Source organism: Sciurus vulgaris, assembly GCF_902686455.1.
Source record: "Sciurus vulgaris genome assembly, chromosome: 1".
Taxonomy (NCBI): domain Eukaryota; kingdom Metazoa; phylum Chordata; class Mammalia; order Rodentia; family Sciuridae; genus Sciurus; species Sciurus vulgaris.
In genome coordinates, this window is record NC_136461.1 from 62,186,471 (window position 1) to 62,204,623 (window position 18,153).

Consider the following 18,153-nt stretch of genomic DNA (forward strand, 5'->3'; position numbering starts at 1 on the left):
AATCTCACTGCTGTCATTCGTTTTCTACCCTTGTCTTCTATAATCTACTAACAAAATATTGAATAATTGCCTTTTAACTTTAGTAATATCATTGTTTTATGAGCACATACTATTAGAGAACCATTCCATTTTCTTACTCAAATAACTTCAATTGATCTCCACTGTATTCACCAAAAAATCTAAATTCTTCTGTATATTATCCAACTTGCCCAACTTTTCATTTGTTCCTTAAATGAAACTTTATCCCTCCTTTATTTTTATTGTCCTTGATGGGGTAGTGTATGGTTCTACCTCTGATTATATCATACCACAGAAAAGAAATTCTTCCTTTAGAGTCCAAGTTAATATACCAAACTTAAATACGCCCTCATTTTTAATATTTTTAATCATTATGACAAAATTACTACCAAAACCTAAAGTTTTAAAAATTAATATTACAAAATATTAATATACTGATAATTTTTAAAGAATTGTATTTACTTATAAAAAAATCAGTGTTGTAATTTTAGGCCTCATCATATATAATCACTTAAATTTTATATACATTTTCAATTGTAATCATTGTTCAAAATAATTTTCTATTCTTCCTCAAAACATCCATGCATATATAGTCATGCGCCATATAATGATAATGACATTTGGTCAATGATGATGAGAGACTACATACACAATTATGGTATCATAAGATTATATCACTTAATGATGTCATTGCTACCTTAGTTTATGTAAGTACACCCTCTGATGTTTAGACAATAACAAAAATGCTAATAACATGTAATCATGGCAACATTCCTCAAAATGTATTCCTATTGTTAAATGATGCATGACTATACATAAGAATTCATATATACTTGGAATATCAAAATTAAACACTGCTTTGCAACATACTTGCTTATTTACTATATCTTATACTTGATTTTTTTCCTAACGGCTTCAAAGTTAATCCCCTCTTTTGAACTTTTATTTATTTGCTCTAACATTAATATTCTATGAAGAATGGTTTATTTATATATATATATCCAGCATTGTGTAAATTCTAGGAATCAATTCTTCCAATCACTTCTTCAATACTTTGTAAATCAATATACAATGATGGTTTGATTATGCTAATGTCAAATTACTTGCTTAAGAATTGAGTATTTTATGCTTTTTCAAAAATAATATAGATTGTACTTTATGGCATTCTAAAAATACCAAATATTTCTCAAAGAAATCATTCATATACCAAACCAAAATGAATTAGAGATCTATTTTTAATTAAAAAGCAATAACATATTTTTCTACAACTTCATGATTTTAGGATCAATGTCTTCATGCAAGAAGCATATAAACCTTCATGAATGCTCAGATAGAAAGCCATTACTAATACATTCATGGATTTATGATATATAAATAAAACAACTCTTTAAAAAGTTTAAAAAATTTAAGCATACAATTTAGAAACTAAAATTCCACTTCTTTAAATTTATTTCAAATGCAATTCTAATGAAGCCAATTACCTTTCTCAAAGCAGCACAGAAATTGAAGAAGAGTCGCTGGTTATATGCTTTGAATCTTTCAGGAAGATGCCAGTTCTGAATTATTTCTTCATCAGAAATAACATGATGATCCAGTGCTTTGAGAGGCCATATACTGTTAACAAGAACATGTCTATATCCTTTCTTAAGGCTTACCGGACAATCAAACAGAGTGAGAGCAATGAGGCTTGGACAGGCAGACAATACACATATATTCTTTAACTTTGCAAATGCATTGTCATGAAGATAAAGAAGTTTCAGGTTCTTTAATCCTTTCCAAAATTTTGTATCTGGTAGATTCTTTATCTGAAATATTATTAAAATTAAATTTCCTCTAATATTACTTGTGTAAACATCGTATGGGAAAATAGCAAAACATTAAACATCTTCTAAAATTCATTATCTTGCAAGTTTCTAATTAATAATCAAGATAAACATTTCCAAGAATCTGAATGATTTCTGGGAAAACAGCAATACATTGGGTATTTGTAATAAACTATCATTGTTATAATTAAATGCATAACCATATATATTTTATTCAGTGAAAATTCCTTGATAATAGCTGACTCTTTAAATTTTCTAAAATACTTTCTTTATATAAAGAATTGGCATCAGGAAGTATTCTTAATCTGCACTACAAACTTAAGAAGTAAAATATACCAAATCATGCATTGTTTATGTACTTTATTTTAAAATTTTATTGCACTTTTAAATTTGTATTAATACATATTTTATTTTTAAATTTATTTTCAATTTTATATTTATAATTTAGATAATAAATTATCTGGAAACAATATAGTGGATAGATAACATAAGTGTCCATTACATATAAATTTCACTTATATTCAAACATCTTAAATGACTATTGCTTACCTGATTTCCATGGAGATCAAGTTTAATTAATTTTATACAATTTTGAAGGGGATGAATATCTGTAATAAAATTATTTGAGAAAATGCATACTTTAAGAGAGACACAAGGTTGCAAATTTTCCATAGATTTTAAATAAAGGCCACTGAACTTCACAAAAACAAAATCTTTTTGATCTTCTCTTATATTTTCATTATAGTGACTCCATTCTTTATGACTGGTTAGCTCTTCTGTGATTGTTCCATGAAACATCTAGGAAAGATGGAAAAGTTTTCAACTTTTAAAGTCTACCTGAAAACAAAATAGAATATTTGCTAAGATATAATGAGAATGAAAATGAAAAGATAAAAATTTTAAAAGGAATATCTAATTCCCATAGAATCTTCTATCCTGAAGTATTTTAAATATCTATTTACTACTGAAAAAGGTATCATTGTACTTACCAAAAGCAAACCAGTAAAAGGAAGAAAACATTTCTTTTTCATAGAAATGAGAACATGGATGAATAAAGATGTTACTTCTAGACCAGACAAGTAATAAATTATGCCTTACATAGTTAGTATAATAATTTTGGTTTACCAGTAATGTTAAACAAATAAAATCACTGAAGAGTTAACAAGTTAGGAGAATGAGAATCTGTACAGAGGCTAAAAAAATGCATTCGGTGGCAATTAAGGGGTAATACCGATTTTCAACTGTTATCAACAATATTTATTTCTTAAAGAAAAACCATCACATTCTGTATTTTTATGTTCAATTTAATTAGACTATTAGTATTCAGAATTCTAAAAGCTTTAAAATTTGACTAAATTTATCTAAAACTTTTGGATCAATATTTTATTCTACATTCTTATATGGTATATCTCATACATATGAATTCCCTTAGTATGGGTAATTTTAGTTTTCATAAAAGTTAGTCAATTAGTGATAGTTTAGAAGAGAATGTATAAGCATAAGTGGATATCTGGGGCTTCCAAGATAAACCACTTTCCCTACAGAAGGAATCCAGTTTTTGTAATGTACAGATAAAACTGTTAACAAAATTCAAATGAGAATGTGAAAATCCAGATAAACTCATACTAATTAAGACATTGGCTGTTTTTTTATATCCTAAGGCCTAAACTATACCCTTCCAATTCTTAAGCAGCATCTATGGAATTTAATTTAAAAGCAGAGTTCTGAGCCCCACCTTCATAACTATTGTATCAGAATCTCTAGGTTAAGAATTCAGAAATCTATTTAAGCAGGCAATTCATGGATATCTTGAGAAATATTAGTCTAAACTAAAAGTAAACCTGCCTTCCAAAATCAAACAGCAAAACAGCATAAATAGACACAAGCTCTTACAAAATTCACCAGGTTCCAGAGGTCCTAAAATATAAGGCAATATCTACTTTGTATTCCATTGTTTGCATTCCTTTTCTAAACAGAAAATAACTTTAGGAAGTCCTTCCTCAGAGTCTCCTTTCAAAATACTACTTTTCTATTGTCATCGGAAGATAGGCTAGTTCCAGAACAGTTCATGACAAGAGCTTAAGAGAGGCTATATATGGGACACATTGGCATGTTTCAAGAAAGATAAATGGGTGCTCAAAAGTTTCAACTATAGTATCCACTTTTTGAAAGCACTAACTATTCTGGAAGAAATCTGCAAAGAGTCACATACCAAAGAGGTGTGTTGTTTATTTTATGGTAATGTGTGATTTAAAAAAAAAAAAAAAAAACACTTTTTTTGAAGGGGGGAGATATTTTGTCAATAGAAAAAGTGAGTAAGGAGTACAGATTTCCTATATACTCTCTCATTAACCCTGAACCCCTATAGTTCTCCATTATTAATATTTTGCATTAGTGATACATTTGTTAAAATGGATGAACCAATATTAATACATTATTTTTAACTAAAGTCCCTATTTTGGACTTCACTCTTTGTTGTGGTATATCTCCTATGGTTATCAGTAAATGTATAATGATATGTGCCCATCATTATTGTATCATGTAGAATCATTATTATATCATGCTCTAGAAGTCCCATGGACTTCACCTCCTTGCCTCCTCTCAAGTCCCTGATAACCATTGATCTTTTTAATGTCTCCATAGTTTGGACTTTCCAGAATGTCAGATGATTCAAGATATACTGTAGGAAGCATACAATGTATACCCTTTCCAGATTTGCCTCTTTCATTTAGTAATATGCATTTAAATTTCCTTGGTATCTTTTTCCTAAATGCTCATTTTTAAAGCACTGAATGTACAATGCTTTATTAATTCATTCACCTACTGAAGATAGCTTGTTGGGTTCCAAGTTTGAACAATTATAAAGTTTCTATAAGCACTTGTGTTCAGGTTTTTGTGTAGACACTAGTTTTCAAATCATTTGGGTAAATATCAGCTGTTTACATATTAGATCATATAGTATATTCCATTTTGTGAGGAAAATGTCTCTGGCTTCCAAAGTCACTGCCCTATTTTACATCTCCCATGCAATGAATGAGAAGATTGTTGCCCCTCATCCTCACTAGTATTTGGTCAGTATTTTGCATTCTAGTCATTCTAATAAGTGTAATGGTATCTCATTGTTTTAATTTGCAATTCCTAAAGACATATGATCTTGAGCATCTTTCTTCATGTTTATTTGCTATCTGTGCATTTTATGTAAGATGTCAATATCTTTTGTCCATTTTTTGACTGCACTGATTTTTTATGGTTGAGTTTGAGATTCTTGTACTATTTTGGATGCCAGTCCTTTATCAAGTATGTGTTTTGCATTATTTTTTCCCCAAACTATGTCTTGCCTTTTCAATTTCTTATTTTTCCTCTATGTTTCACCTCAAAAATTCATCAAAAACATCTCTGGACAATCAACATCCATCAACCAGGAAGTATTAGAGATCTTATTTCCTCATAAAGGATGAAAGTGATTTTATACTTTTCATTACTGCATCCCAACAAAATATACACATACACAAAAGTTTATATATAGTTAATGTTTATTTCTTACACAGATCATTATGTCTCTAATAAATCTATTTTGAAACTTATTTCTACAAGGTGTAATATTCACCCTGGCATTTATTTCCAGACATTATAAACAGTGATAGTAATTAAGTATAGTTATTAATGTCTGTAGACTCATTACTCACCAATTTTTTATTTTAAATTTTCTTCCATGAAAAGTGGTTTATCTGTATCTCATTTTATTAATTATTCTACAGCAGTTGTATTAATAAAATTTTCATTGATTCATTTCACTAAATTTTCTGCTTGAACACTATGTCATCTGAATATGTCAATGACATACTACTAGCATTATTCAAAACTGAACTTTTTTGTTTTCTATACTGATCTGATATTCTAGATATTTGTTGAAATGAAAGGTTCTGTAATTATGTGAAGAATTCAAAAGTATCTATTAGATGAATAACCTCATTAGCTTTGTGAAGTTTACTGATACAATTGTAACACTCCTCAAAATGTTGTACCCTCCCCACCAAAATATTAAATATGTTTTCTACGTTAAAATGAATGATGTATGGTAAGGGAATTAATTTGACTGGCATTCTTCACTCACTTGAAAACTTCTTGCCAATAAGATATGTGGTCTGATGAAGACAAGAACTACTGAGTTTAATCTGAATTTCAGGTAATTTTTATATTATGTAATACAATGCCTTTACTTGCATTCATACAACATTTTTAAGCTTTGATCAAAAATATGCCTACTATAAGTAAAAAAAAAAAGTCTATAATAATTAAAAACCAGTGTGATTAAGGGGCTATTCAATCTAAATTTGAGATAATCAGCATAGTACTTAATTCCATGCCCTTTCCATTTTGTACAAGTGTCTACTTTTAGCTTTAATCAAAAAGATTTCTTTTATAAGCCAAAAAAGTAAGATTTAAATACCAGTATGATTAAGCAGACTCAGGTTTCATGACTTAAATTTTTTATGAAAAGAAAACTAATTTTCTGAATTCTTAAAAGTTTTAAAGTAATACATTGGGGAAAACACTGAATTAACTACGTGGTAAACAAAAAAAGGCAGTATTGAAATATTAGTTTTTATTTAATTCGATTATTAAAATTCTAAACAACACTGATTCTTAGTTAATGAAATATGTTGAACTCTGACATTGCAGGATGTCACACATCTGTCTTGGTGTGATCCTCTTATGAACTGAGAAATCATAAAAAAATTTAAGATAAAAGCAATGACAGTTTTATCCTGGTGCAGAATAATTTATTCATTGGGATTACAGGCTCAGTATTCCAATGAAGGAAAATGGGCTTCAGCTTTTATAAGTTTCAGTGTTTGGAAAATGAGGCAACTAAGAGTAATGTCTGTAAATTTTCTAAGCCTATAGAATGTCTGGATCAAAAGTAAACTGGCCAAGCTGATACTGCTCAAACCTTGCAAGGTATTGTTAGATTCCAGCAAACAGTTCTCTCCCTATGGTAGATTCAGTTCCTCCCATGATTCTATATGACAATTTATTTTTGTCAGTAAAATCTCTTAAGGCTCGGAAAAGAATTTTGCTGTTTTTTTGTAATTATGCAGCCATTTTAATTTTTACTGTGATTCTCTGGAAAATCATTATCCAGGTGACTTTTATTTATGATGTAGATTCCTGTTCTATTCCCACATATCCAATTTAAAAAATTTAAATGTTCTCTTTCCATTAAATTACATGTACCCTGAGAACAGGAAACTTGTTCTGTTAGCTAACTTTTAAAAAAAATTAATATAAGGCCTAGAGTTCTGCCAGCAGTGGTAGCACACACCTGTAATCCCCAGGGGCTCAGGAGGCCGGATCAGGATGATAGAGAGTTCAAAGCCAGCCTCAGCAAAAGTGAGTCACGGAACAACTCAGTGAGACCTCATCTCTCAATAAAACACAAAATAGAACTGAGGATGTGGCTAAGTGGTTGAATGCCCCTGAGTTCAATCTCTGGTACATCCCCACCATTCTCCTAAAACAGACCTACAGTCAGATTTCAATACTACTAGCACATACAGATATATCTGGCTGTCTTTTCCTTTCCTTGGAGAAACAGAAGTTTTAGATGAGAACATATAAAAGACTACTAAGTACAAAGGACAAACTCTCTCATTTAGGCAGAAATCTTTTGTTAATTCCTTGAATTCTTTATTTGGAATTCACAAACAATATTCAATCTCTTGCAAAAAAATTTTTAAAATATGTACTTTTAAGTTACTTATGCAGTATAAAAAATAACTCCAAAATCTACTGACTTATAACAAAACCACTTTATTATCTCTGAAGTTTCTGTAGGTTGACTCAGTTGAAGTAAGCGGTTCACTGAGGTTTATTGAAGTTTCAGTCTTGTGAGCCTCAACTGAACTATCACATCCAGAATTATTCATTCACAAGTCTGATGTTTTGGTAAGGACAGTAGGAAAGTTAGGTTCATCTGTGAGGAGGCTTTTTCTCCACACTATCTATCACAGGATCATCTTGACCTGGTTTCTATGTTCTCTATCTATGTATTTCTGTAACAAGGGAGCCAGACATGCTTGACACAAGGCTCCTGAAAGTAAAAAAGCAGAATCGTCAAGTCTTTTTAAGACTTAGTAGACCAAACTGGTAGAGTTTCACCTCAGTCATACTCTATGGTTAGAATAAGTTATTCTGATTTTCCAAGCAGTTTATAAAGTAGGTAGAAAAAGATGGAACTGAAAACACACTGTTCTAAGCTATGACCTTAACCAAATTATGTATACTCCGTTTCCTCATCTGTAAAATAACAAAAGTATTTGTACTTAACCTAGAGAATTGTAACATGAACAAGTAAGTTGACATAACTTGTTTATGAACATATTTAGCACTTGGTAAATTCTACAAATGTATTAATTACTAAGGTAAGTACCTCATTCAATTAACAATTTAAAAGAGAATGTGTTCCTCAAAAAGTCAATCAAGAGACTTCTAGTTTCCAGTTTAGTATGTAAGGAGCTTAGAATTAATTATTCCACCTCAAAACACCTTAACAAGCTAGACAAACTAAAAAATGAAAAACTCTTAGATTTGTTAGAAAACTAACTCAAAGGCTTCCTGCTGCCCCCAAATTTGTAGCAATAGACAGACAAATACAGATTCATCAGAATAATATAGACAGCAAGGATGATGGAATTATCAGAGTGGGAATTTAAAGCATAATTAATATGCTAAAGGGTCTAATGGCAAAGGTAGGCGACATGAAAAAGTAGATAATGCAAACAGAGAAATGGAAATTCTAAGAGAAACAACAAAACATGCTGAAGAGCACACTGCTACAAAATGAAGAATGCCTTTGATGACTAGTAGACTACACATGGTTAAGGAAAAAAATCTCTAGGCATTTGAGAATGTATCAGTAGAAAATTCCAAAACTGAAGCAAAGAGAAAATCTGGGTGAAAAAAATTTCCAGTCCCAAAACTGTGGGAAAACTCCAAAAGATGTAGCAAGTAATGGGAATGTTAAAGAAAGAAACCAAAGCAATATCTGAAGTAACAATACTGAAAACTTCCTCAAACTAATGTCAGACACCAAGACACACACTCAGGAAGCTCAGAGAAGACCAAATAAGATAAACTGAGAAAACACACACACACACACACACACACACACAAACACACACAGAGACAAGTCATAATCAAGTTTCAGAAAGATCAAAGATATGGAAAAGAAACTTTAAAGAAGTCAGAGGAAGAAAACACCTTATGCTGAAGAAATATTTTTGGTTCCACTTAACTGATATTTGTTTTAGATGTATTCAGTTTTTAAAACCATTCTCAACTGACATTTTGTAGTAATATGAATTTAAAAATAAATTACTTTTATAAGTACTGTTTTCCATATTCTATACAATTTACTCTACATTCATGTTCTCTATTAACTTAATATTTACCTCCAATAGCATTTGTCATTAAACAACCTTAAAAAGTTAGATTTAATTTTATAATTAATTTTGTGAAATGCACAATATGTAAATTATTCAGTTCAAATAATATAATGTTCAAAAGGCAAATTTAGTTTAAGTATACCAACAGATTACAGAAAACTCCATCCAATTATAGTTTCAAAAAAGTTATGCAGTATGAGTGGCAAAGATTTTCTCCCACTCTGTAGGCTCTCTTCACATTCCTGATTGTTTCCTTTGCTGAGAGAAAGCTATTTAGTTTCAATCTGTCCCAGTTATTATTATTTTTTTTTCCTTGTGCTATTGGAGTCCTGTTAAGAAAGTCTGATCCTAAGCCAACATGTTGAAGATTTGGACCTACTTTTTTTCTACAAGATGCAGGGTCTCTGGTCTGATTACAAGGTCCTTGATCCATTTTGAGTTGATTTTTGTGCAGGGTGAGAGATAGGGGTTTAGTTTCATTCTGTTGCATATGGATTTCCAGTTTTCCCAGCACCATTTGTTGAAGAGGCTATCTTTTCTCCATCGCATATTTTTGGCACCTTTGTCTAGTATGAGAAAATTGTATTTATTTGGGTTTGTGTCCGTGTCCTCTATTCTGTACCATTGATCTACATGTCTGTTTTGGTACCAATACCATGCTGTTTTTGTTACTATTGCTTTGTAGTATAATTGAAGTTCTGGTATTGTGGTACCCTCTGCTTCGCTCTTCCTACTAAGGATTGCTTTAGCTATTCTGGATTTCTTATTCTTCCAGATGAATTTCATGATTGCTTGCTCTATTTCTGTAAGGTACGTCATTGGGATTTTAAATGGAATTGCATTGAATCTGTATAGCACTTTTGGTAGTATGGCCATTTTGACAATATTAATTCTGCCTATCCAAGAACGTGAGTCCCAAGTATTTTTTTTTTTTTGAGGCTATTGCAAATGGAGTTGTTTTCCTCGATTCCCTTTCAGATGTTTCATTGCTTGTGTATAAAAATGCTTTAGATTTATGCGTGTTGATTTTATAGCCTGCTGTTTGCTGAATTCATTAATGAGGTCTAGAAGTTTTCTGGAGGAGTTCTTTTGGATCCTTTAAATATAGAATCATGTCATCAGCAAATAGTGACAGCTTCAGTTCCTCTTTTCCCATTCATATCCCTTTAATTTCTGTAGTCTGTCTAATTGTTCTAGCTAGTATTTCAAGAATGATGTTGAATAGAAGTGGTGAAAAAGGACATCACTGTCTTGTTCCTGTTTTTAAAGGGAATGCTTTCAGTTTTTCTCCATTAAGAATGATGTTGGCCATGGGCTTGGCACAAATAGCCTTTACAATGTTCAGGTATGTTCCTACTATCCCTATTTTTTCTAGTGTTTTGAGCATGAAGGGGTGTTGTATTTTGTCAAATGCTTTTTCTGCGCCAATTAAAATAACCGTATGATTCTTATCCTTAAGTCTACTGACATGATGGATTACGTTTATTGATTTATGGATGTTAAACCATCCTTGCATTCCAGGGATGAATCCCACTTGATCGTGGTGCACAATTTTCTTAATGTTCTTGAATACGGTTTGCCATTATTTTGTTAAGGATCTTTGCATCTATATTCATCAAGGATATTGGTCTAAAATTTTCTTTCCTTAATGTGTCTTTGCCTAGTTCGGGTATGAGGGTGATGTTAGCTTCACAGAATGAGTTTGGTAGGGTATCCTCCTTTTCTATTTCCTGGAATACTTTGAGAAGTATTGGAATGAGTTCTTTTTTGAAGGTCTTGTAGAACTCGGCTGAGAATCCATCTGGTCCTGGGCTTTTCTTGGATGGTAGGTTTTTAATGGCTTCAGATAGAGCACTAATTTCCAGAATATATAAAGAACTCAAAAAACTCTACACCAAAAATACAAATAACCCAATCAACAAATGGGCTAAGGAAATGAACACTTCACAGAAGAAGATCTACAAGCAATCAACAAACATATGAAAAAATGTTCAACATCTCTAGTAATAAGAGAAATGCCAATCAAAACCACCCTAAGATTCCATCTCACCACAATTAGAATGGTGATTATCAAGAATACAAGCAACAATAGGTGTTGGTAAGGATGTGGGGAAAAAGGTATACTCATATATTGCTGGTGGAGTTGCAAATTACTGAAGCTACTCTGGAAAGCAGTGTGGAGATTTCTCAGAAAGCTTGAAATGGAACCACCATTTGACCCAGCTATCCCACTCCTTGGCCTATACCCAAGGGACTTAAAATCAGCATACTACAGAGATACAGCCACATCAACGTTCATAGCTGCTCAATTCACAATAGTCAGATTGTGGAACCAACCTAGATGTCCTTCGATGGATGAATGGATAAAGAAACTGTGGCATATATATAGAATGGAATATTACTCAGTCATAAAGAATAATAAAATTATGGCATTTGCAGGCAAATGGATGAAATTGGAGAATATCATGCTAAGTGAGAGAAGCCAATCTCAAAAAACCAAAGGGCGAATGATCTCGCTGATAAGCGGATGATGACACATAATGGGGGATGGGAGGGGGGCAAGAATATAGGAAGGAGGGACTGTATAGAGGGAAAAGAGGGGTGGGAGGGGTGAGGGGGAAGGAAAAAATAACAGAATGAATCAAACACCATTACCCTATGTAAATGTATGATTACACAAATGGTATGCCTCTACTTCATGTACAGACAGAAACAACATGTATCCCATTTGTTTACAAAAATAAATTAAAAAAAAATAAAAGAAAGTACAGGCCACAACCTGGGTCTTGGGATTAGCATCTGAAATGGTGATGGGGGACAGTCTGTGTTAATGAGCCCTTTATCTGAGATCTGATATCATCCCCAAGTAGATAGTGTCATTATTGATTATATAATAGAATGTCCAACTGGCAGTCCACTACAGAATTAATTGATGTGGAGGAAACAGCCCACATACATTTTGGTGATCAGAAGTGTCTCTGTTGAGTGGTGAGTGTGAAATAAGGAGGAAAAAAAATAGTTTATCTTTTACATATCTATACTACCTTCACCAGTGTTTTCTATCTTAGCACCTATTTACTTCATCACAGTGACCCTAATTTGGAATTATTTTATTTCTTTTATTTATTTGCTAATGGCTCTTGTGTCTCCTGCTAAACAATACACTCCACAATGACAAGAACCACATGTCTCTTCAGCATCTTGTCATCCAGTACACTGGGTGCTCAATACAGCCATGTTGACTGAGTGAGGAGCACTAAGGTGCAACGATTCAGAGCAGGGATTTGGAGCCCTACTACATGGGCTAACTGTGACCCTGGGCAGGATACTAAGCTGTGCTTCCACTCTCTCACCTGCGAAATGGGAGTTAGAACAGTGCCTGTCTCTTAGGACACTCTCGAAGATAAAATTAGTTGCTATACCTAAGGCATTTAGAAAAGCTCCTGGCAGGGGCCGGAGCTGTGGCTCAATGGTACAGAACTTGCCTGGCTTGTGTGAGGGCCTGGATTCAGTCGTCAGCACCATAACAAATAAACAAAATAAAATATCCATTGACTGGGCTGGGGAGATAGCTCAGTTGGTAGAGTGCTTGCCTTGCAAGCACAAGGCCCTGGGTTCAATCCCCAGCACTGGAAAAAAAAAAAAAAAAAATCCATTGACTAAAAAAAAATATTAAGAAAAAGAAAAGCTCCTGACACATATGAGGGCTATAGAAATAATATTGCATGAAGAATATCTGAGGGGAAGATGATCTGGAGACTGGTGGAATAATTGCCATCTTTGCTCTCTGAAGGAAGAACAGAAATGCAAAACTAGAAAGGAAGGCTCAGCTCGTTATGAAGAATTCGAAATAGCTTGAACTGTCCTAGGGTGACCAAATATTCCCAGTTTGTCTGAGACTATCTTGGTTTTAAAAAAAAAAAAAAAAGTTATGCTGTTAAAAATATCAGTATCACTATCAGTAAAAATTTATTTAGTTTACATCTAATAAAGTCTTAATTTCATTAATAAATATTTTAGTAACACTATATAAAATATTTACATAATATACGAAATACATCACCTATAAGTCTCATCTTTACCCCCCAAAATTTCCACTTAAAAACATTGGTGGCAGGGCTGGGGATATAGCTCAGGGTAAAGTACCTGCCCCGCTTGAGCCCTAGGTTCATTCCCCAGCACTGCAATAAATAAGCAAATAAGGAAACTGGTGACAAATGCATGAAGTGGAATTACATACGATTATAATTATCTAAGGTTATAATTAACATAACGTCTAAATTAAACACTGAGAAAAAATATTCTGCATATTCATTTATTCTCCAAATGTACATAATCAATATGGAAAATAAATTTTCAAAAATATGCCTTGCTGACTATATCAATTATCTTTGGACTTTTCACTCATTCGCTGAAATGAATTTAGGTATGAAGAATATAGGTGCATTGTTTTCTTAAATAAAAAGTATATTAAAATGTTATTAGATTTGATGATCCATGTAGATGTAACTTATAAACATTACCAATGACATTATTAAATAAATGAAATTCTGGATACTGAACTCCATAATTATTAAAACAGCTGCTAAGATACTTATATGTAAAATAAAACCATGAAAAATGAAAAAAGAATAAAGTATTTGATTTAAACTGCAACACATTTAACCCCTTCGAACCTAATAAAAGAAAGTGATATTTTTAGAATATTTTTTATTTGGACAACAGACATATTGAAGTTAATCATATTTTGAGGAAGAATTGTCATGATTTTGTATTACAGACAAAATGTTTTTGTTGTTTTTTTCTATGGCACTGGGAATCAAACCCAGGGTCCAATGTATGCTAGGCAAGCATTCTATCACCCAACTGTTTCTCCAGACCCAACAAAATGTTTTGGTTTGTTTTATTTTTCAAAATTAAGGAGAGGGAATTTTGTGGGACAGAACAGTGCATATGTATACTGGCAATTAAAAGTGGAACATAGTAGGTTAATAAATTAACCTAAATAATCCTGATAATTCAAAACATACTTTCATGGATAATCCATGTTTTCAAATGACATAAAAAGTCATTTGGAAGAAGGAATCAGGATTCATTTCTATTTATCATTTCTATTTATTTCTATTTCTTTTAAGTGTATTTACTTTTTTAAAATTATATTATGTTCAGAAAAAAAGTGATTCTGTGACACATCAGTTTTCAGCTTTTGTTTTTATTCCACTGTTGAAGACTACAAAAGTAAAAGCTTCCCAAAATAAAAGGTGGCAAACCAAACAATGAACATAAAAAAATCAAATCTAATCAAAAGATCCATATATAAACATCTACATGGAATCACTCTTAAAAAAGTTTATTTAGCATAGTAAATAATTTGATTCTTTTACCCCCCAAACAGTATTTGATTAGCATTCATGAAAAATGTATTTTTATCTCCTAAAGTTGTACCACTGGTATATTTCTATTAAAAGCAATAAACATTAAACTAATTGAAATAAACTAAACTAATTGAAATTTATTTCTATATTAATTTAATTCTTTAACCACTATTCCTACTTCCTCATCCAAAAAAAAAAAAAAAAAAAAAAAAAAAAAAAAAAACCTTCATGCTAATAATCTGGACAAAGCACACTATATTTATACTATTTGGACATTTCATTGGAAGCTTACAAAAAAACTAAGGAAGAAACTAAAAATAGAAGTTTGGAAACAGGGGGAGGGTAAAGAATTTTTCCCAGAAAAAATTTTCCTTTTTCCCCTTAACTAGGTAAGAGGGAGTGAGGGTTCCTTCAAGAAGGTTCAGTGGGGAAAAATATATAAGAAATAAAGTTGAGAATAGGCTCGCTGAGTAAACAAATTGAAATAAAAATAACTATAAAAAGAGTTGCTGTTGCTGCATGTCATGAAAAGTAGGAGAAGGAAGCAATAGTTAGATAAAATAAAAGCACTGGAAGCAAGCAGAGCTGTAGCATGGCCTGGCTATGTCATGCACAATGAGCTCCATGACTCAGGATCCCTGACCCTCTTCATTTGGTTTCAACTTCTTCATATTAATAGGGAGGGGAATTAAAATGTGCTCCTCTAAAATTGCCATTCGACAGTCATATTTGTGCCCACAGTAATTAAAAAACAATCTAACTCGCATTAGCTATAAATAAATAAAATTAAATTGTTCACTTAACTCAGATTAAATTAATGGCAGAAAAGTATAACTTAAGAAAGCTGTTTTTTTTTTTAACATATCTTACTCTTCATGGCAACTCTTCATGTACTTTCCTCCAAGATAGACCTAAATGCCACCACAGAATATTTTTCTATTGATTATACACTCATTTGTTCAATGTGTCTTTTAAAATATGGAATCTAAGACTAAGATTGTTTCCAGTGTTTGATATGTACATAATTAATAAACTTACTCTAAGCTGGAATGGCATATCTTACTCTAGTAAATTAAGACTGGCAAATACATAATACATTCTTTGTGGTAAATGCTCTGGGAACACTGATAATATAACTGTTTAAACAATCATACCTCACAATGTGTGATTATATTGAATATAGACTTAAAACTTTTAACTTACTATAATTTTACTGCCAAAGAAATCTACTCACAGATAGTATACTGAATTTTTAAAAAATTATTGAAAATTTAATGAAAATGTGATAAAAATAAGAAAAACAGGAGCACAAAAAACATAGCTGATAATGTGACATATTCACTTCTAGCATGTTTTATGTGAGCAATGCCGTCACATTAGGAATAAATAATATCCATTTCTATGGCCATCCTTCCTAGATCCAAGAAGTGCTCTATTTAATACTCTGAAAAAGTATCACCATTACAGTTCTTTGCACTCTATAAACTTGGTTACTCTTCACTTCACTTGGTTATTGTTCACTTCACTTTATTAGAATGAAAAGTGCCTGAATATATAGGCCCTATTAATTTCCTTAGTAGCTCAATCTAGTATCATAGTTGACAATTAATTCCATCTATATGTTGACAACTCATAAAACTGTATATCTAGCACAGACCTTTCTCCTAAACTCCAAGCTCACATGTAAAGTGCACACAGACACATAAACAAACTTCTATTACATGTGCATACATGTTTATTCCATATGTCCCAAACCAAATTATGTTCTCCTCCCAAACAAGTTTCCCCACCCTTAACTTTCTCTGTCTCAACCGATGACCACTCCATCCTCAGGCAGTCATCTTTGACTTCACTCTCTAATACTCCACACCCATTCTATCAACAAATTTTATTGGTTTTTGCCTTCAAAATATATCCAGAATCTGACCAATTTCTCCACATTTGAGACATTTACCATCTTGGCTAACTCTCACCTTTATGCATTATTCCAGTGACCTCCAAACAAATCTTCCTGCTTCTATCTTTACTCATTCTCACATTTCTGAGTGATCCTTTTAAATATAAGGTAAACCACATCAAAACTCTAGGATGGCTTTGTTTTACTCCGGAGTAAAAACCAAAATCCTTTCTATGGCCTTTATCTCTCATATATTATCTCTTGCTACTTTCTGTATTGCTCATACTCAATTTAGTCAATCTGTATTTTCTAAATGTCCTTCAACAAGCATGTAGTTTTTATGAGCAAAAAGAAAAGTTTTTAAAAAAATTACTTTTTAATTTTTTTCTAATTATTTATATATGACAGTAGCAAGAAGAAAAGTTTTAAAAGATAAAACTGAAAGAGCAGCTGGGGTTGTAGCTCAGTGTTAGTGAGCTTGCTTATTATGGCAAGGCCCTGGGTTCAATCTTCAGCATCACAAAACAAAACAGAAACAACAAAACAGTATTATGCCTTTTTACCCAAATGTTTTCACTATCAAGTACAGACTTAAATACAAAGGTCCAGCACCTTTAAAAGAAGAACTAAGTTACCTTACAATCTATGTGGGTTTTTAGGGCCTTGACTGCCTAAGCTCCTGAAGAAGACTTTAGTGAAGAAAGTCTTCTCAAATAAATCAAAACATAAATTCTGGGTATGGGACTGAAATACAGTTCTCGAGTCTTCTGTTATTTACTAATTTTGATACCTTGACTAAATCACTATTCTCTGATTCAGTTTTCTTATGTATAAAGATGAAGAGATTAATCTGTAGGGCTAATCATAAACTTGGTGCTTCGCTAAAGAAATAAATAACAAAAATACATCTAAGATTGAATTTTCTCCAGTAATGCTACTGAATGTTCTAAATTAATCTACGCCTATAAAAGAATACCGAAGGGGGGAAAAAAAAGTAGCAAATATCAGAGTCCTGAATTTTATACAACTTCAAAGACCACATCTGCGAGACTGGCATGTGTACCTAGGAAATCAACTCGAGACAGCGGTCGTGTGGCTCACTCTCTAGGAGCTGCAAGCGCAAAGAAGCCACAAACCTACGGTTTCTGTAGAAAATACTGACTTTATTCAGACATTGTATCGCCCCGGGGTGGGGGTCAGATGGCTCCAGGTGAGTCGGGGGTTGAGTTTATCTGATAAGGTGTTAGGGAACTGCTTCTAACGGAAACAAACCTCCAGGTAGGACAAATCACTCGGGCGAGAGAGTTGGAATCAAGGTTGCGCTTTCGTTTTCTCCGTAGCGGGTCGGTCCTAACAACTGTGTCACCCAACCTGAACCACTCACCGGGTCAACCGGGCTGTAAGAACTTATGAGCTGGGAAGAAGTGGCCCAGATCCTGCGCAGTACAACAAATCGCTAACCGGCCATCTGCTCCTGAGACCGTTGCTAAGGAAACTGGCAGGGATCCAGCTCAGCCCATCATCGCCTTCGGGGTGGAGAGGAAGGCACTCCGGGAGTAGTTACGTGATGACGCACGAGGGGGGCGGGGCAG

General features: G+C 32.6%; 1 protein-coding gene across 1 annotated transcript in view; it reads right to left on the bottom strand.

The window, feature by feature from the left end:
* The window catches only part of LRRIQ3 (leucine rich repeats and IQ motif containing 3), a 192,055-nt gene extending 173,956 nt beyond the window's left edge, over positions 1–18,099 (bottom strand). Inside the window, exons 1-3 of the mRNA XM_079129002.1 lie at positions 17,946–18,099; positions 2,391–2,639; positions 1,500–1,823 (exon numbers count right to left, since the gene is read on the bottom strand). Coding sequence (XP_078985128.1) covers positions 1,500–1,823; positions 2,391–2,639 — 573 coding nt within the window. The 5' untranslated portion in view covers positions 17,946–18,099. The remainder of the gene's footprint in view (positions 1–1,499; positions 1,824–2,390; positions 2,640–17,945) is intronic.
* Positions 18,100–18,153: the final 54 nt, after the last annotated feature.